General features: G+C 41.0%; 1 protein-coding gene across 2 annotated transcripts in view; it reads right to left on the reverse strand.

Moving 5' to 3' along the window:
* CNST (consortin, connexin sorting protein) overlaps positions 1 to 15,644 on the reverse strand; it is a 114,515-nt gene that overhangs the window by 25,911 nt on the left and 72,960 nt on the right. For both annotated transcript variants that reach the window (XM_049635121.1, XM_049635123.1), the window contains 6 exons: positions 14,915 to 15,120; positions 7,126 to 7,156; positions 5,184 to 5,270; positions 4,610 to 4,724; positions 1,931 to 1,952; positions 1,656 to 1,752 (listed from right to left, as the gene is read on the reverse strand). In XM_049635121.1, coding sequence (XP_049491078.1) covers positions 1,656 to 1,752; positions 1,931 to 1,952; positions 4,610 to 4,724; positions 5,184 to 5,270; positions 7,126 to 7,156; positions 14,915 to 15,120 — 558 coding nt within the window. The remainder of the gene's footprint in view (positions 1 to 1,655; positions 1,753 to 1,930; positions 1,953 to 4,609; positions 4,725 to 5,183; positions 5,271 to 7,125; positions 7,157 to 14,914; positions 15,121 to 15,644) is intronic.

Raw genomic sequence — 15,644 nt, forward strand, 5'->3', positions numbered from 1 at the left:
ATACAGAGAATAATCTGGTGGTTGTCAAAGGGGAGGACGGTGGGAGGTTGTTCAAAATGGGTGAAGGGAAATGAGACACACAGGCTTCCAGTTACGGAATGAAGAAGTCAAAGGAATAAAAGGTACAACACAGGGAACATCGTCAGTGGTACTGTAACAGTATTGCATGGTGACGCATGGTAGCTAGACTTGTGGTGAGCATAGCATAATGTACAGAATTGTTGAATCAATATGTTGTACACCTGAAACTAATGTAACATTTTGTGTCAAGTATACTCAAAAAAAAAAAAAAAAATCAGGTGCTTACTTGTAGGAGTTTTTTTTTTTTTTTTTCTTTTAAAGATCAGGGATGAAAAGTAGAAAGAGAAGTTTGCATTTAAAAATGCAAAATATAAGGGGCTCCTGGGTGGCTCAGTTGGTTAAGCATCCAACTCTTGGTTTCAGCTCGGGTCATGATTTGGCAGTTTCGTGGGTTCAAGCCCTGCACTGGGCTCTGCGCAGGCAGCACGGAACCTGCTTGGGGTTCTTTCTCTCCCTCTCTCTCTCTCCCTCTGCCCCTCCCCTGCTTGCACTATTTCTCTCTCAAAAAATAAATAAACTTAAAATAATTTTTTTAAAAAACAAAAATGCAAAATATAAAATAAAATTTTATTTGGAGAAAGATCCAATTTCTTAAAAAAAAAAAAAAAAAAAGAAGAGACAGGAAGAACAGAGTATATAGTAGGAATGACCTAAGGCAATATCCCAAATTCCCCTCATGAAGAATAGGGGGTAAAGATGTAGGGGGGAAAAAGGCTTGTAAAGAGAGAAAGGCAAATTCAATTGAAGGCATCCTCCTCCCCCTCTCAGTCCTCCCCCTCCTCTTCACCTCCTCCTCCCCCTCCCCCTCCTCCTCTTCCTATGTCTTCAGGCAACTCAGTCAAAACACCTGATGCTGCCTGTTTACAAGCAGGGCTCTCAGGTCCAGGGACATAAAGCCTCAGAGTAGAAGTCAGTACTAAAATCGTATTTCAGGAAAAATAAACACCCAAAAGTGTATTTATTTATCTTTATTTTCTGAAGTTTCTGTAGTGTACATCCATTAGTACTGCAAGAAAGAGTTTCTGAAAATCTTTAAACTTTGGGCGTAAGACAAGAAGTGGTGTAAAATATATCATAAATACTTCAAAAATGTACACGTGCAAGTTAAAGTACACCATGTGTTAGAAAATACAAAAAGGAAGAGAATAAATTGCTATAGATGAATTACCAAGAAACAAGACTTCTTAAAATATCTAGATTTACAGCACAAATTCCTGGTAAAGTCTCTATAATAATTGCTGGTTTTTAAACAAAAAAGGGTGTGCAAATATGCCAAAACTAACTCTGTTTCAGAGCATTTTTGTACAGTTTTGTCAGTCTGTTAGATATATATAGCTACCTACTGAACACACAGAAATAAGTTTGTTTTTATAAGAATTTATATGTTATAATTTCTACTACTAGGCATCTAAAAATAGAGTTACACAATATAAAAAAAATTTTGCTTTGCAATTTGTCTGGTAGGAGAGGTATACGCATGCAAAAAAATGTAAATGCAAAAACAGTCCTTGTAACACTTGTAAAATGTAAGAGGCAGGCGTCTCTTACGCCCCTCTCTAAATGTGAAAACATACCCGGCTCTTTGGCTGTGGTTCCTCTTTCATTTGGATCTTCAGAAACTATTAATGGTGTAAAGCATTTCCTTCCCAGAGGCTTTTCTACGGCTGCTATCTAAAAAGTTAAAAAACAAAATAAAACAAAAAAAAACTTTTGGGGAAACTGCTACATTAAATTAGAAATCTGAAAATAATTTGAGAAGCGTTTCATTATTTCCTAAGACAGTCCATACAACAGACATAGGACACTTAACATTTTTTCCATCAATATTTTCAAGGAAACGGTCTCTTACCTTATGTTTGGACAAAACAGGACTGTAGAAGAAAAGAGAAAAAAAAAGATTTTTGAAAAATTACAGCAGCAATATGCTTCCAAACAAATGTCACTGAAATGGCTGTAAAAATAAAATATAGCTTCTCCGGATTCTAAAATTAGTGCAGAACATTTCCACTGCTGACACATTAGCACTGGTTCACACAGTTCAAAGGGCAGCTATATAATGTGGTAGCTCCTCAGATAACCAAATATTATTGAAAACCCCCAAAGAAGCTGAGATCCAGGGGAAAAAATGTCAACATTGAGCTAATAATACAAAGAGTATTTCACACACACACTTTTCAAATTTTAGTTTATGTCATTATGGTCTGAAATAGGTTATGATGAAAGATAATTTGATTGGCATTATCCATGGAAACAGGTAACAAAAAAAGTAATTTCGAAACATTATCTTTTAGGGAATACCAGAGAGAACACAAAAGATATGTCCATGGAGAAGGTATGCACAAAAAGATATTTTATTCAAATACTCAAAAATCAGAAACAATCTGAATGTCTACTAACAATATAATGGATAAATGAATTGCTACACATACAGCAAATCCACACAGGAATAAAACTGAGCAAATTACCATTAATATGCATCAACATGTAACTCAGACGTAACATAATGATGGGCAAAGGCAGTTAATACAAAAATCTACATTCTGTATGATTACATTTATCAGAATCACAGAACAGGCAAATATACTGTTATAGAACCTAGACAGTGGTTATTTTAGGGGGTGGGTACTGACTTGGTACCTGTATGAGGGAGCACCGTGAGGGGCTGGGCTATTTTGTATCTTGGTCAGAGTGTAGCTCCAGGGACATATGTGTGTATGTAAAAACTCACAGAGCTTATGCACTTCATTGTATATGGAAATACATATTAAGAAATTTAGGAGTAACAATTTGGGGGGATTATTTACAGTTATAGCATAAACACATCATGCCCATATTATATTAAATAAATATTTGTTTTTAAATAATCAAAACATCTTGGGTGTCTGGGTGGCTCAGTCGGTTAAGCATCTGACTTCAGCTCAGGTCATGATTTCATGGTTCGTGGGTTTGAGTCCTGCATCAAGTTCTCTGCTGTCAGTGCAGAGCCTGCTTCAGATCCTCTGTCTCCCTCCATCCCTCCCTCCCTCCCTCTCTCTCCCTCTCTCTCTCCCTCTCTAAAAAAAAAAAAAAAAAAAAAAAAAAAAAAAAAAAAAAAAAAAGAGATTTAAATAATTAAAATATCTGCAACACATTAAAAACTATTAGTTCCATGGGAAAGGCAGAGAAAGTGTCTACACTGAATATTTTGAAAGTAAGAAAACAATCTCCTGGGGCACCTGGGTGGTGGTTAAGTGTCTGACTCCTGATATTGGCTCAGGTCATGATCTGACTCATGAGTTTGAACCCCATGTTGGGCTCTGCGCTGACAGTGCAGAGCCTGCTTGGGATTTTTTCCTCCCTTTCTCTCTGCCCGCGGCCCCCCACCCCGCCCCAATCCCCTGCTCCTATGCATGCATGCTCTCTAAAAAAAAATAAAAAAAAAATAAAAAAAAAAAAAAAAAAAAGGGCAGACTGCCACATGCAGTGCCTTGTTAAAACAAACAAACAAACAAACAAACAATCCCCCCTTTATCTATTTGTAAAGATTCCATTATTTTAAACCTCTATGAAGCTGAAAGTTGATCTATTTATAACATGCTAAGAAACTGGGTTATAATGCACAGTCCCTAAAAATACTGTTTCAAAGGTTCAAATTAACAGAAGGCAACTGTTACCATGAGAGGTGAATGAGCATCATTTCTGAATCCACAGTGATTCTTTAAAGGCTGATCTCCAAAATAATCAGACCCCAAAACAACCATCTGCTACCTGAGCTAAACAACAATTACTTGGGTCTGTTGCATTATTAACAAACTGAGTTTCAGTTTACTCTGTGATTCTGGAGGAAAAGGATATGAAGTTATCAACAGAATGGAACCTTTCAGCTTCTGAATGGAGGATGTTGTGCATCTCAGAAATCTGCATTCGTTTGAAGACAGTCATGCCCCCTCACCTTGAGAATTTCGAGACTTAAAATAATGATTTCAAAAAATCTATGCAAGTGCTTTGTTATCACTACAATTTAGTTTTAAAAATCCAATTTGGTACAAATAAAGCAATTTAAAATTATCTGGTAAATATAAAAAAATTATATGGTAAATGTAGCTTTCCTTCTGTAGTATTTTGGTTAAATATTGTACTGTTTCTGCTTCCCACTAGTAGACAAATCTTACAGTTGTTTTTTCTACAACATACAAACACTGGCAAACAACTACAATAAAAAAAATCCTAATACACGCTTTTTTTTCCATTTGAATCACCTAATCTCTTAGTCAAAAAGAGACCAAAATTAGATGTTACATTTTACAATTTCTGATCAGAAGGTGCTTCGAACTGACGTAAAGTTGAACTTTTACAATGCTCAGGCTAAGAAATTGAGATAAAAGCTAAGGAAGAAACCTAATCGTTTCATTTTACCTGCTTTAATTTCTCCAGCTGAAAATATTAACAAAGAAATAAAAAATGGATCATGGATTTCAAATATTCAGTGCTACAATGCTTCTTCAATGCTCTATTCCAACTCATTCTACACAAATACTGACGTACTTACTCTTGATGTGTTGTGCAAAATTTAGTAAGCCGTTCAAAATCTTCACCATTAAATCCTTTTTCTGAATTCCTTACAGATGTAACTGTATGTGGCTGTACAGTTTTCCATTTTGTTTCTAAATGTAAGATATTTGTTAATTACTGGCGATTACGAAACATATTTAGGAGGGCAAAAGTAGTTGACTGGTGTCACTGATAAAGATCACCATGCAAAATTATCTCCTCACACAACCCAAGTTAACACAGTTACAAATAGCTAAGTGATTACTTTTCGGTAGGAGTAAATACTATCCCAGAGACTAAATTAGCCAATAGGCCCTGCCAGGGGATCAGAAGAAATGCAGAGTTGTAAGTGTTCTCTTCTTGCCATTGATAGGAAAAGCAAAACACAAAGAGAGAAATTTTCTCACAGTGACCCGGACTTGGGGTAAAAACGCTACCTTCTTTGCAACATTAACTTGAATGTGGAAACATCTATTTCCTGATTTATAAAACCAGGTCAAATATGTTAAATGTCTAGATAGGAACATGCTAGATTACTGATAATTGCACATCCCATGTCAGTCCGTACTTACCCCACTCTTCTTGAATGGCAGAGAGGTTTGCGAGCAATTTCTCATGATACAGTCGTTCAAGCTGAATGAACTTCATTGCTTTCTCATCTGAATAGAAAATTTGAGGAAAATAGAAATCTGGACTCTTTACATTTAGCCTAATATCTTAAGAAGAATGTTCTATGGAAATTGGGAAATTTGGAGCTTACCAAAAAACGAAAGGACTCTAAACATTTTTAGGTTTAAACAAATCTTTTTAAGTAGGGTTTCCTGGTTTTGGAGTAGGTAAGTTTTCATACAGCGTGGGATGCCATAGTTATGTGGGTTCCGTTCCAGCAGCAAACAGAAACAAAAAGGTTTTAATGCTGAAGGAATGCCTGCTTGCGAATATATCTCTAGAAGAATCAATTAAAAGTAATGTAATTGGAAACAGCACCCACAGGGAATCCTAGAGTCTAAGTGTTTCCCATTTTTCCCCCTTAAATCACCTTCTGTCAAGCAACTGTGCTACTAAGTCAGGTGTGTTCCTGATAATCCACTCACATTGACCCTTGACTTATTTCCCACCGAAGGCTTTTCTCTCACAACACCAAAGGGTTACACGCCTGAACAAGGACAGAGCACAACATTATATGGGTCTTTTGTGGAAATTTACCCAACTGGCCAGAGGGATTCTCATAATTACGTGCATCTACTCTTTTGTGGGATTTTCGTATAAACTTCCGCCTTCTCCATCCGTATCATGCATTTAGCATCATAGGAGGTCGTGATAAACTGTCCAGCTGTCTATCTTCCTTTGGGCCTTGTTCTAAATGTTGACCCAGAAAGAAGGAAGAGAAAAAACTCGCTGTTTAGCTTTCTGCCCTTCCCACGATAACCGAGGTTCATCCGCCGCCTAGGCGGGGGGATCATCAAGTAGGCCAGGGGGAAGCGGGGTGATTCCATTTTCCATTTCCCTCTGCCCTAAAGTACACCAATGTTTCTCAAACTTTACTGGACACAAACAGTATCTGGGAAACTTGCCAAAATGCATATTCCTGGGTCGGATCCCCGAAGCTCTGATTCTCAGGCCCCTGGATTCGCATACCAAGAAGCTCCCCGAGATGTGGGTGCTGGTCTTCAGTGCACTACGAAGTACTCACTATTTGGTTAGAAAAGCGTTCTAGCCACATTTCCACCAGAATTAGATTTCCCACATGCTTAGTCATGAACTGCCACCGTCTCAAGTTTCCACAGTTTGTCTGACAGGGATAATAGCTGCTTCTCCCGCAGTCTGCTTAGAGACGTGGTAAAAGTCAACAAGGTTAGCAGGAGAAACACATTGCACCAATGGGGAAATACAGGTAAGTTTAGGGCACATTCTTTCTAGAGAGTAGATATTGGGCCATCCCTGAAAAAGAGAAGCCATTTATAAAAAGGCCAAGTGGAAAACTGGGGGAAGAAATGTTTCCGATAGAGAAGCTAAGCTCCTGCCTGGGCGGTCTCACTTGACAGCATCTATCCTGTTTCTATTACAAATGAAGAATTCGGTCTTCCTTTTGCAGCCAGAAGTTATAATAAGAAAGTCCTAAGATTTACCAGGTGTAGTATGGCCAAATGAATATCACTTGACTTGGACTTCTGTTTTAATTCAAAAGAAAGAAAATCCAATATATTTTCAAATTATACTTTTCAGCAATGTGCTTCTCCCCCCCTCTCCTAAACACGCAAATATTGATATCATGGTAAAATTGGGGCTTCTACATGTCAGGTCAAATTTGGGTGGTTCTAGAGAATTTTCCGGAGTAGCAGAAATTCTCTACATCTTGCTTTCTGAGGTGGTTACATGGGTGGACACAGCTGTTAAAACCCACTGACAACAACAGATATAAACATGTTGTATGTAAATCTCAATTTTAAAAACATGGGCAGTTCTCTATGAGTCAGTCCTATGAATTTCTTCCTGAAATTAAGAAAAGGATACAGTCTTCCTCCTGGAAATAGGACTCTGCTATCTGTCAAACAAACAAACAAACAAACAAACACAGGAAATTAGATTCATATTTGGATGAAAAGGCAAACCTGGAAAACATCAAGACCTTGACACTCTCAGAGTGTCATCAAACTAAGAAAACTCTTATTCACCAGATGAGAAGAAATCTGACTGTAGGCACAGGACACATTTCTGAAGTCACTTATCACAAGCAGAGTAAACATAGATGTTCTTTGGTCTTTACACAACCTCTCTTCCTACTCTACTTCACATCAAAGCAAACTTCACCGATTTGTTAGAGTTTAGAAGTAAGAACTCTAACGAATGAGGAAAACGCTACAGGGGCTTGTAAAGATATAGGGCGAGGGAAAGAGTGACTGACTATGTATTGTAAATCACAAAGTCAAAAGGCGTCAAGTCACATGAGACTCATGTGCATTTCACAAACTACCTCACGGGACACTGACTTTTGGTTCTCTTTCGATATTTCACAAAAGGCCAATAGTGCTAAACAGTTGAGCAACGATGGCTGGAATATATACAAAGTGCCACACAGTATAAAGGGCACTGGATGGGGGGGGGGTCCAGAGCCTCAGGATCTGGACCCAGTCGAGGCTGATCAGTTACCAGATTCATTCTAACGCATACTTCAACTGAAAAATTCTTGGCCTCTAAAAACGCGGGGATCTTTTATTTCTATCTTTATTTAGATATGGCATTAATAGAACAGTAAAACTGAAAGTAGTCACTGAGAAATATTTGCATAAACTGTTGTCATATTTAGAGTATTTCACACAAGTCCTTTACACTTGTAAAACCGTTTCATTCTTACTAAGTCTCTAGTTAAAAAAGGTGTTCCATTTATAGATCCCTATCTCCATTTTCCAGCTCTCTGCCAATGCAAAGAGCAATGAAGTCCTTGTCAAACCTATAATCAAGCAACAAAGAGGAACGTTTTCCCCCAAGTCCTATGGTGGCAACAGCATACTTTTAAAAGAAAATATTTGCCTAGCTTAAAATTTATACGACAGCTCTAACATTTTTCTGTGGGCGATATACGTAACTGGACTCAATCACTTCTCTGTCAAGTTTTAATTTCACCTAAAGCTTGAGCCCACACTTATTTTCTATTCTCAGGACTCTGCAAAGGATAAACTGCTTGTCTTTATCAGCTCATCAATCTAAAGGTGTGCTATATTGGTCCTACTGGAACCACAGCAGATTGTCAATATTTGACCACTTTTTACTCCCAAAACAAGAATTTCATATACTACAACCAGCAGTGTGCTGGTCCGTGTCTAACCTCTGGCCCCTGAGTGCTGGAGAGAGCCCTGATTTGTAGCATTTGCTCGTTTCTGTGGTGTCAATACTTCCATCACAGCCAATCCTGAGCTCCCAACATGATGGACGTCACTGGATGTGGTTCTCATGAGCCAGCAGTGGTGAGCACCACTGGGTTACACCTAACAGAAACCAGTGTCATTTCGTTTATCAACTTCTCGTGAAAAATCGACTACCCATCACATCCAACACGGTTTCTGGTTGCCCACGATGATTAGATTTCTGGCTCTTCAAAGCTATTCTCCTTGCCTGCTGCATTTGTGCACCACTGGCACAGTCATTTATAAAAAGCTGCACACGCTTACAAACCAGGCTTTCTGGCACTACAGAAATATACATTTCAATTAGCTTCCAGATTTCTGTGACAGTTCCAGTAACCTAAAAGCAACCACAGACAGAGGGTCATGAGACCCAATGCCTCAAAAGTAAAAGGCATTTCCAGGTGAAAGGGCATCTGAGAAAATAAATACACTGCCCCGGTAGAAGCCCGCCCCTGGCCAGTCTAGCAGGCCAAGAGAAGACTGGCTCTCCTTTGATATCCCAGGTCTAAATCTTGGAGGTAGCCTGGAAAGGCAGAGAGAACGCGGAGTGTGGAGGTGAGTAATTGACCTGTGTTCTGGTCCAAGCTTTGCTACCACTGGCCATGTGACCTTGGACAGATATGTCATCTCATGTCTCAAGCCGCAGCTTCCCTTATCCGTCCGACAGGGACAGTAACAACTACAACTCTCTGAGACCAGGTTGCTAGGCTGCTGTAAAGGGTAATGAGGGAGTACGTGTCTAGCGTAGTGGTCAACACACAGCAGCAAGTGCTGAGAATGGTTTCTGAGTCTGAGTCTGACCCAGAAGTACAAGATGCAGAGTAGAATCATGGGAAGAAGTAAGCTGAAAGTCACTTTGGGAGGGCAACAGTTTTAAGTCACCTACCAGGAACTAGAAAAGGGAAGTAGGAAGGTGTATTTTTTGACCCCAGTCACAGAGACTGGCTTCAAGGATCCCAGCACATCGATTTCCTGTCTGAGTCTGACACCAGTTCAGTATCAACTCACTGAGCACAGAGCACCCCGCTTGGTGTTTCCCTTCCCACTTCTATATGAAAGGCGTCCAAGTTTATGAGTTCAGTTATATACTTAAAGCTAGCCTGCAGTCATATTAAATAAGTGTGTGAAAGATTACTCATATCGAGAACAAGAATTTTTAAGTGGAATCTTCAAGAGTTTCAAGAGCTAAAAATACAAGGATGTATCTGATGTAACTGTAGTCATGTTTCCAACAGCCTTTAGCACATATTCAATGATACATCACTTCCAAAATAAGGGACTCTCCCTCTCCAATTCCTCATTTCTGTTAATGGTACCACCACTCGCCCAGCCGCATCTCCTGGTCATCTCTGACTTCTCTCATCTGCTTTGTACCCCCACCAAATCCTAGTGACTGTCCCCTCAAGAGGACTGCGATCCATCCCTCTCCGTATCCATCGCCGCCACCGTAACCCACAGGCTGTCCTCACCTTATGTTTGAATGATCAGTGTCTCCTTTCAGTTATTTTCATTAAAACCGTGCGTGCCTGTGGCATATGGAGTCACAGAGCCCTATAATATGTGCTCACAAAGCCCTGCCACTCTTGCCCTTTTCTCCTTTCTTCGGGAGCAAGCATTCAGAGTCCTTCCGGTTTTTTTCTTTTAACCTGTGTCTCCCTACACATTATGCCTATTTTGGTCATTTCTGGATTTTTCAGTTTTAGAAGATGAGGACTGAGTCTTTTGCTCCCCTCAGCCTAGCCCTGCAAACACACGCTACATGTACACATTCTGTGACCCCCCTCCCCTAGCCCCCCCCCCCCGCCCACACACGCACTGTTAGCCTGTTACGGGTAGATAACATCTAATGTGTACCTTATCATGAGCCTATCCAGATAGTAAACTCTTACTACTTTTCCCTTCCTGAAAACCGTTTGTTTTCCCTGGAGTTACTTTTTTCTTTCCTTTTCCCTCCCACTTTTCTTTTTTTTTTTTTTTTTGGGGGGGGGGGACACAGTTTTCCATGCACTTGTCACTTAGACAACTCCAAACACATCACCAAGAGTCTAAATCTGCCCTTGATACACTCAGGTACAGCAAATACTCAGAAATAGGAAAATGATATAGAAGTTTCTCCCTAGACTATTCTGATCCCCTCCAAACGGAACTGGTTACTCTCTCCTCAGTACAAAGCTGTCGTCTTAGAACATTCCTTCACCTACAGACTCCCTTCGCCTCTCTCCTAGGCATGATCCCCAATTTCAGCTATCTCACATCCTGCTCCTTGGTTTAGTCCTTTGTTTCGGTGCAGCCTCTAGTGGTTTCCTCAGAAAGAGCAGAAAGGAGACACCAGAGGCCCTGAAGTAAGAGCATCCTTGGATATCTGAGGAAACACCAGAAGGCAAGTGTACCTGGAAAGGGGTGACTAACAGGGAGAGTTTCAGAAACTGAGGTGTACCAGGGAACAGCACCGCACCGTGCAGGGTCTTCTAGGCCACGTAGGGATTTTAGCTTTTACTCTGATGAGAAGCCACGAGAGGGCTCTAAGCAGAGGCTGACATGACGTGACACATCTTCTCTGGGTCACAATGACTGCTGTATGGAGGACAGTGATAACATGGAAGAGGGAGAGGACAGGGTTTCTACAGTGAGGGGTTCACTGCGAGAACCAGGTGAGATGTGACGGTGTCCCGTACCGGGGTGGGGGCAATGAAGGAGGGAAGAAGGGCTCAGATTCCGGGCATATGTGGAAATAGGTCTGCAGCACTTTCTGACTGGAACTGGATGTGGGGGGAGGTAAATAAAATTTGGCTGTAAAGTATTTGGTCTCAGCAACTAAACGGATGGAGCTGCCATTTAACAAAAGGGTCTGGAAGACTAGGAGAGCAGAAGATTTGGAAGAAAAACTGAAGTTTGATTTGGGACATCTTAAGTTTGAAATGCTCTGTAGACACCTCAGGAGGCCAGATACTGAAGCCCGGAGTTCAGAACTGCCTAGTGAAGTGCTCCAATGCTGAAAACTGAGTAATCTTTGGAGGACTCAACAAACGAGCCAGAGAAAGCATGGCTAGTGAGGCAAGACGTGAAAGCCAAGAAGGAAGGGTCCAAAGGCAAATAAAGAAAGTGCTTCAAAATGGGAGTATGTGATTAACCTGTCAAAGGTTCTAATGCCTCCAGCAGGATGGAAACTGAGGACTGACCACTGGATTTGCAACATGGAGGCCACCTACGACCTTCAGAATGTCATTTTGGTAGAGTGTGGGGACAAAAGCCAGACCAGAGTGGGTTCAAGAGAGAAGTGGGTATGCAATGTTACCCAAGCAGAATCCTTGTCCAAAATGGTTTAAACTGAATCACACCATGGAGAGATAATCAGACAAAACCTAATTATGGGACATTCTACAAGAAGTCTTGGGCTCTTCATAAGGGTCAATGTTACGAAAGTTAAAAAAAAAACTTTTCAGGCACAGACTGTTTCCGATCACGTAAGACTAAAGAGTCTTGACGACTGAATGCAATGTGTGGTCTTTCATGGGATCCTGGATTCGGGGAAAACTAGTCACATTTGTGGAACAACGTGAGGAGAATTCAAATACAGGCTGTACGTGCAATAATACTATTTTACCAGCATCTCGTTTCTTGTGGTTGATACAGGTCACGCAGAGGGGTACCCATGGTGTTGGGAAACACATGCGTGTGTATTTAGGGGTGATGTGATATAATACCTAAAAATTATGGTGTTTCAGTGGCAAATACATGTCTGTAGGGGGTGGGGGGCATGAAAATTCGGCAAAATGTCAGTAACTAGCAATTCCAGGGGAAAGACACAATGTGCCTTGCTGGGAGTTACTGAAATGGACGAAACGGCCTCCACCTCTCCCTGATTTGTGTCTCCCCTGGGAGGCGGATGGATTCAAGTCTTCTCGGCTGAAGAGCACACCCTGCAGCTCACTCCTGCTGCCTCAGCGCCTCTGCTGACCCCCAGCCTTCTCTCCAAGCAAGCGGTCTTTGAATTAGCGACAGTGAGGCTACAGTCATAATGCTTAGCATTTACTTGGCTCTTACTGTGTACCAAGCACTACGTCAAGTGCTTTTACGTGCATTATGTCATTGAGTCCTCTGCCATTTACAGAAGAAACTGAAAGCCACTGAGACTGTTAGTGGGGGAGCCCAAAGCCCCACTTTTAAACCACTACCATGTCCCCTAAGCCCCTCTGTCAGGGGAGGACGGATTGCTCAGACATGTAAGAAGCACGGCCTATAGGACTCAGCAAACTGATATGTTCCTGGGGGATTAGGGGTGGAATTTTATATTGAGACGTCAAAAAATTAAGTAAAAGGAGCCTGGCTGGCTCACTCATGTGACTCTTGATCTCAGGGTCATGAGTTTGAGCCCCATGCTGGGTGCAGAGATTACAAAATAAGTAAATAAAAATACAAACAAACACATAAACAAACAAACTTAAAAATTGTTTTAAATAATCTTGCGGCCTGATCAAGGTCTAGCAGTCCTAGAACTGCCTCGGCTGCAGGATCATATAGGAGTAGAAAAGAACATTCTTCTTACCTTTAACGAAACAACAGCCCAGTGACATAAACTTGAAAAGATTTGACTACATTTGCTATTTCCTTCTTTACTCCAAATGTCCTTTCCCTCAACTTTTTATCAAAATTCTACAGAAGAGTTCAAAGAAGAGTGAAACCAACAGCCATTTACCTCTTATTAGATCTGTCAAATGTTGACATTCTGGCAAATTTGCTTTCTCTGCCTTTCCCCCTCTTACATACTTTTTCCTACTGAAATGTCATACGTCATGATAAGTGAAAATATCATAATATGGGCACTATGTCATTTTACTCCCAAACACTTGGGCATGTATCTCTCAAGAACAAGGACGCTATATACTACAAAACCTACAATTCTATTACCAAAAAGAAAAAGACCAAAAAAAAGTGGGGGGAGGGGGTGGGGAGCACCTGAGTGGCTCAGTCGGTTGAGCATCTGACTCTTGGTTTCGGTCAGGTCATGATCTCACGGTTCGTGAGTTCGAGCCCCACATGGTGCTCTGCACTGACAGAGAGGATCCTGCTTGGGATTCTGTCTCCCTCTCTCTCTGCCCCACCCCTGCTTGCTCTCTCAAAAATAAATAAATAGTCAAAAAAAAAAAAAAAAACAAGAAAAAATTCTATTACTAGTCTCAAGAAATTAGAGCAATAAATAATATTATGTAACATACTGGCTATGTTCAAATTTCTCTCATGATGTTCCAAAAACAGATGCTCTGAATGGAAGAAACAAATTCTGACCCCAGAATTATAAGGAATTTGTTTTGTGAGGGAGTCTCAGTTTCTTCATTATTTTATTATTTTCACTTTAAAGGAAAAATAAAATGCAGCTCATATCTCATTTTTCTGAATGGGCTCTTGTGTAAAAAAGCTTCCTCTCTACCGTCTGGAACGCCTCCCAGTGTCCAGGCTCTTCACCTCCTAACTTACCCTCCCAATCATCAGCAGAGCTATTTTTCTAAAATCAAAATTTGAGGGGCACCTGGGCGGCTCCGTCGGTTAGGCGTCCGACTTTGGCTCAGGTCATGATCTCACGGTTCATGAGTTCGAGCCCCGCATCGGGCTCGGTGCTGACAGCTCAGAGCCTGGAGCCTGCTTCGGATTCTGTGTCTCCTTCTCTCTGCCCCTCTCCTGCCCATACTCTGTCTCTCTCTCTCTCTTTCAAAAAAAAAATAAACATTAAAATTCAAATTTGATTTGGCACTCCCCTCACTAAAGACTCCCAGTCCCTAGAAGCAAGGCTTCCCTGCCCCCCACTATCCCATCTCTTTTCCATCTTAATCTCCAACAACATCTCCGCCATGTCTTTGCAGGAGCTGATCTGTCTTCCTGAACCAGCTCGCCCTGGTGAGCACCTGCATACCCCACAAAACCCAGCTCAAGAGTCACCTTCTTTTCTGCTGATGCCCACAGGACAAAGTTAATCACACGTGTTGTGCTTTTGTTGAATCTTAGATATATGTCTACGCTTAGTACACGCTTCTACAATTATTGCTCCTACTCCACAGTGGCTCTCTTGAGCACATACTCAACTGTTAAGGAATCTCTGTTCCCCCCGAGTCTAGCAGAGTTTTCGGCATCCAGTTGGTACTTACTAAGCACTTGCTACACAGACTCCTATTCGTACACAGCGTATTCACCAAATAAAGGAAGGCAGTGATTATTTGAACGGACTGATCACTCATAGCCCATGTGTGGCCACCAGTAGTCGCATGCTAAATTTCCCACCAGCCACTGAGGCAGGGCCACCTCCTGGGCTCACCAAGGACAGGTGGGGGAGAGTCGGTCGCAGAGAACTGTATTTTACGTGATTATAAATGCTGAGGGCGGAAGGCAAGAGTGTAATGGAGTACCTGGTGAAGGCAAAGGGGAAGTGCTCTTGAATCCACCTGCTCAACTTCACCTCGGATAAGCGAGAACAGATACTGAAGAGCTGGCTTCGGGGCTTCTGCTGGATCGTTAGCATTTACTTCTGCAGACTCATCGTCACTAACAGCACGCGTGGACGCACTCAGCACGTTTTCGTGCATCAAAGGTGTGGTGTCCCCTGAAGAAAGTCCTTGAAGAAGTAAATAAAATGCCTAGGTTAGGATAAATTTTTGCCATGGTGAATATCTTAAAATAATTATGTCTGTTAACCATACAATTTCCAAATAAAACTAATTATATGAAAAAAAAAAAAAGCCTAGAACCACAAGGTTTTGACTTCATGCAATTGTGCCATCCTCTGATTGCTTCTGTTAGCACACACATAAATCATCTTTTTTTTTTGTTTTGCAGAACTATTATTAAGAGTGTTAATAAAAAGAGCTCTAAAGGAAAGAATGTGGGTTAAAACCTGACCAAAAACTTGATTCTCCCAAAGGAAAAACGGATTAGCTGTAATTGGAAGTCTTGGCTTGCTCAAAAGAAAACAGAATTAAATAGGAAGGTAAATGCGCTTATCATATAAAATGGCTAAAGAAGTTAAGCCTTCCTCTTTAAACTCTGGTCTGATAACTTTACAACTACTTCTGGATCCCAGGAGAACAGCGGGAATTCAGATGCCAGATCTAATGACCATGGAAAATTCTTTCATAATAA

The sequence above is a fragment of the Panthera uncia genome, chromosome F1 (assembly GCF_023721935.1).
Source record: "Panthera uncia isolate 11264 chromosome F1, Puncia_PCG_1.0, whole genome shotgun sequence".
NCBI lineage: Eukaryota > Metazoa > Chordata > Mammalia > Carnivora > Felidae > Panthera > Panthera uncia.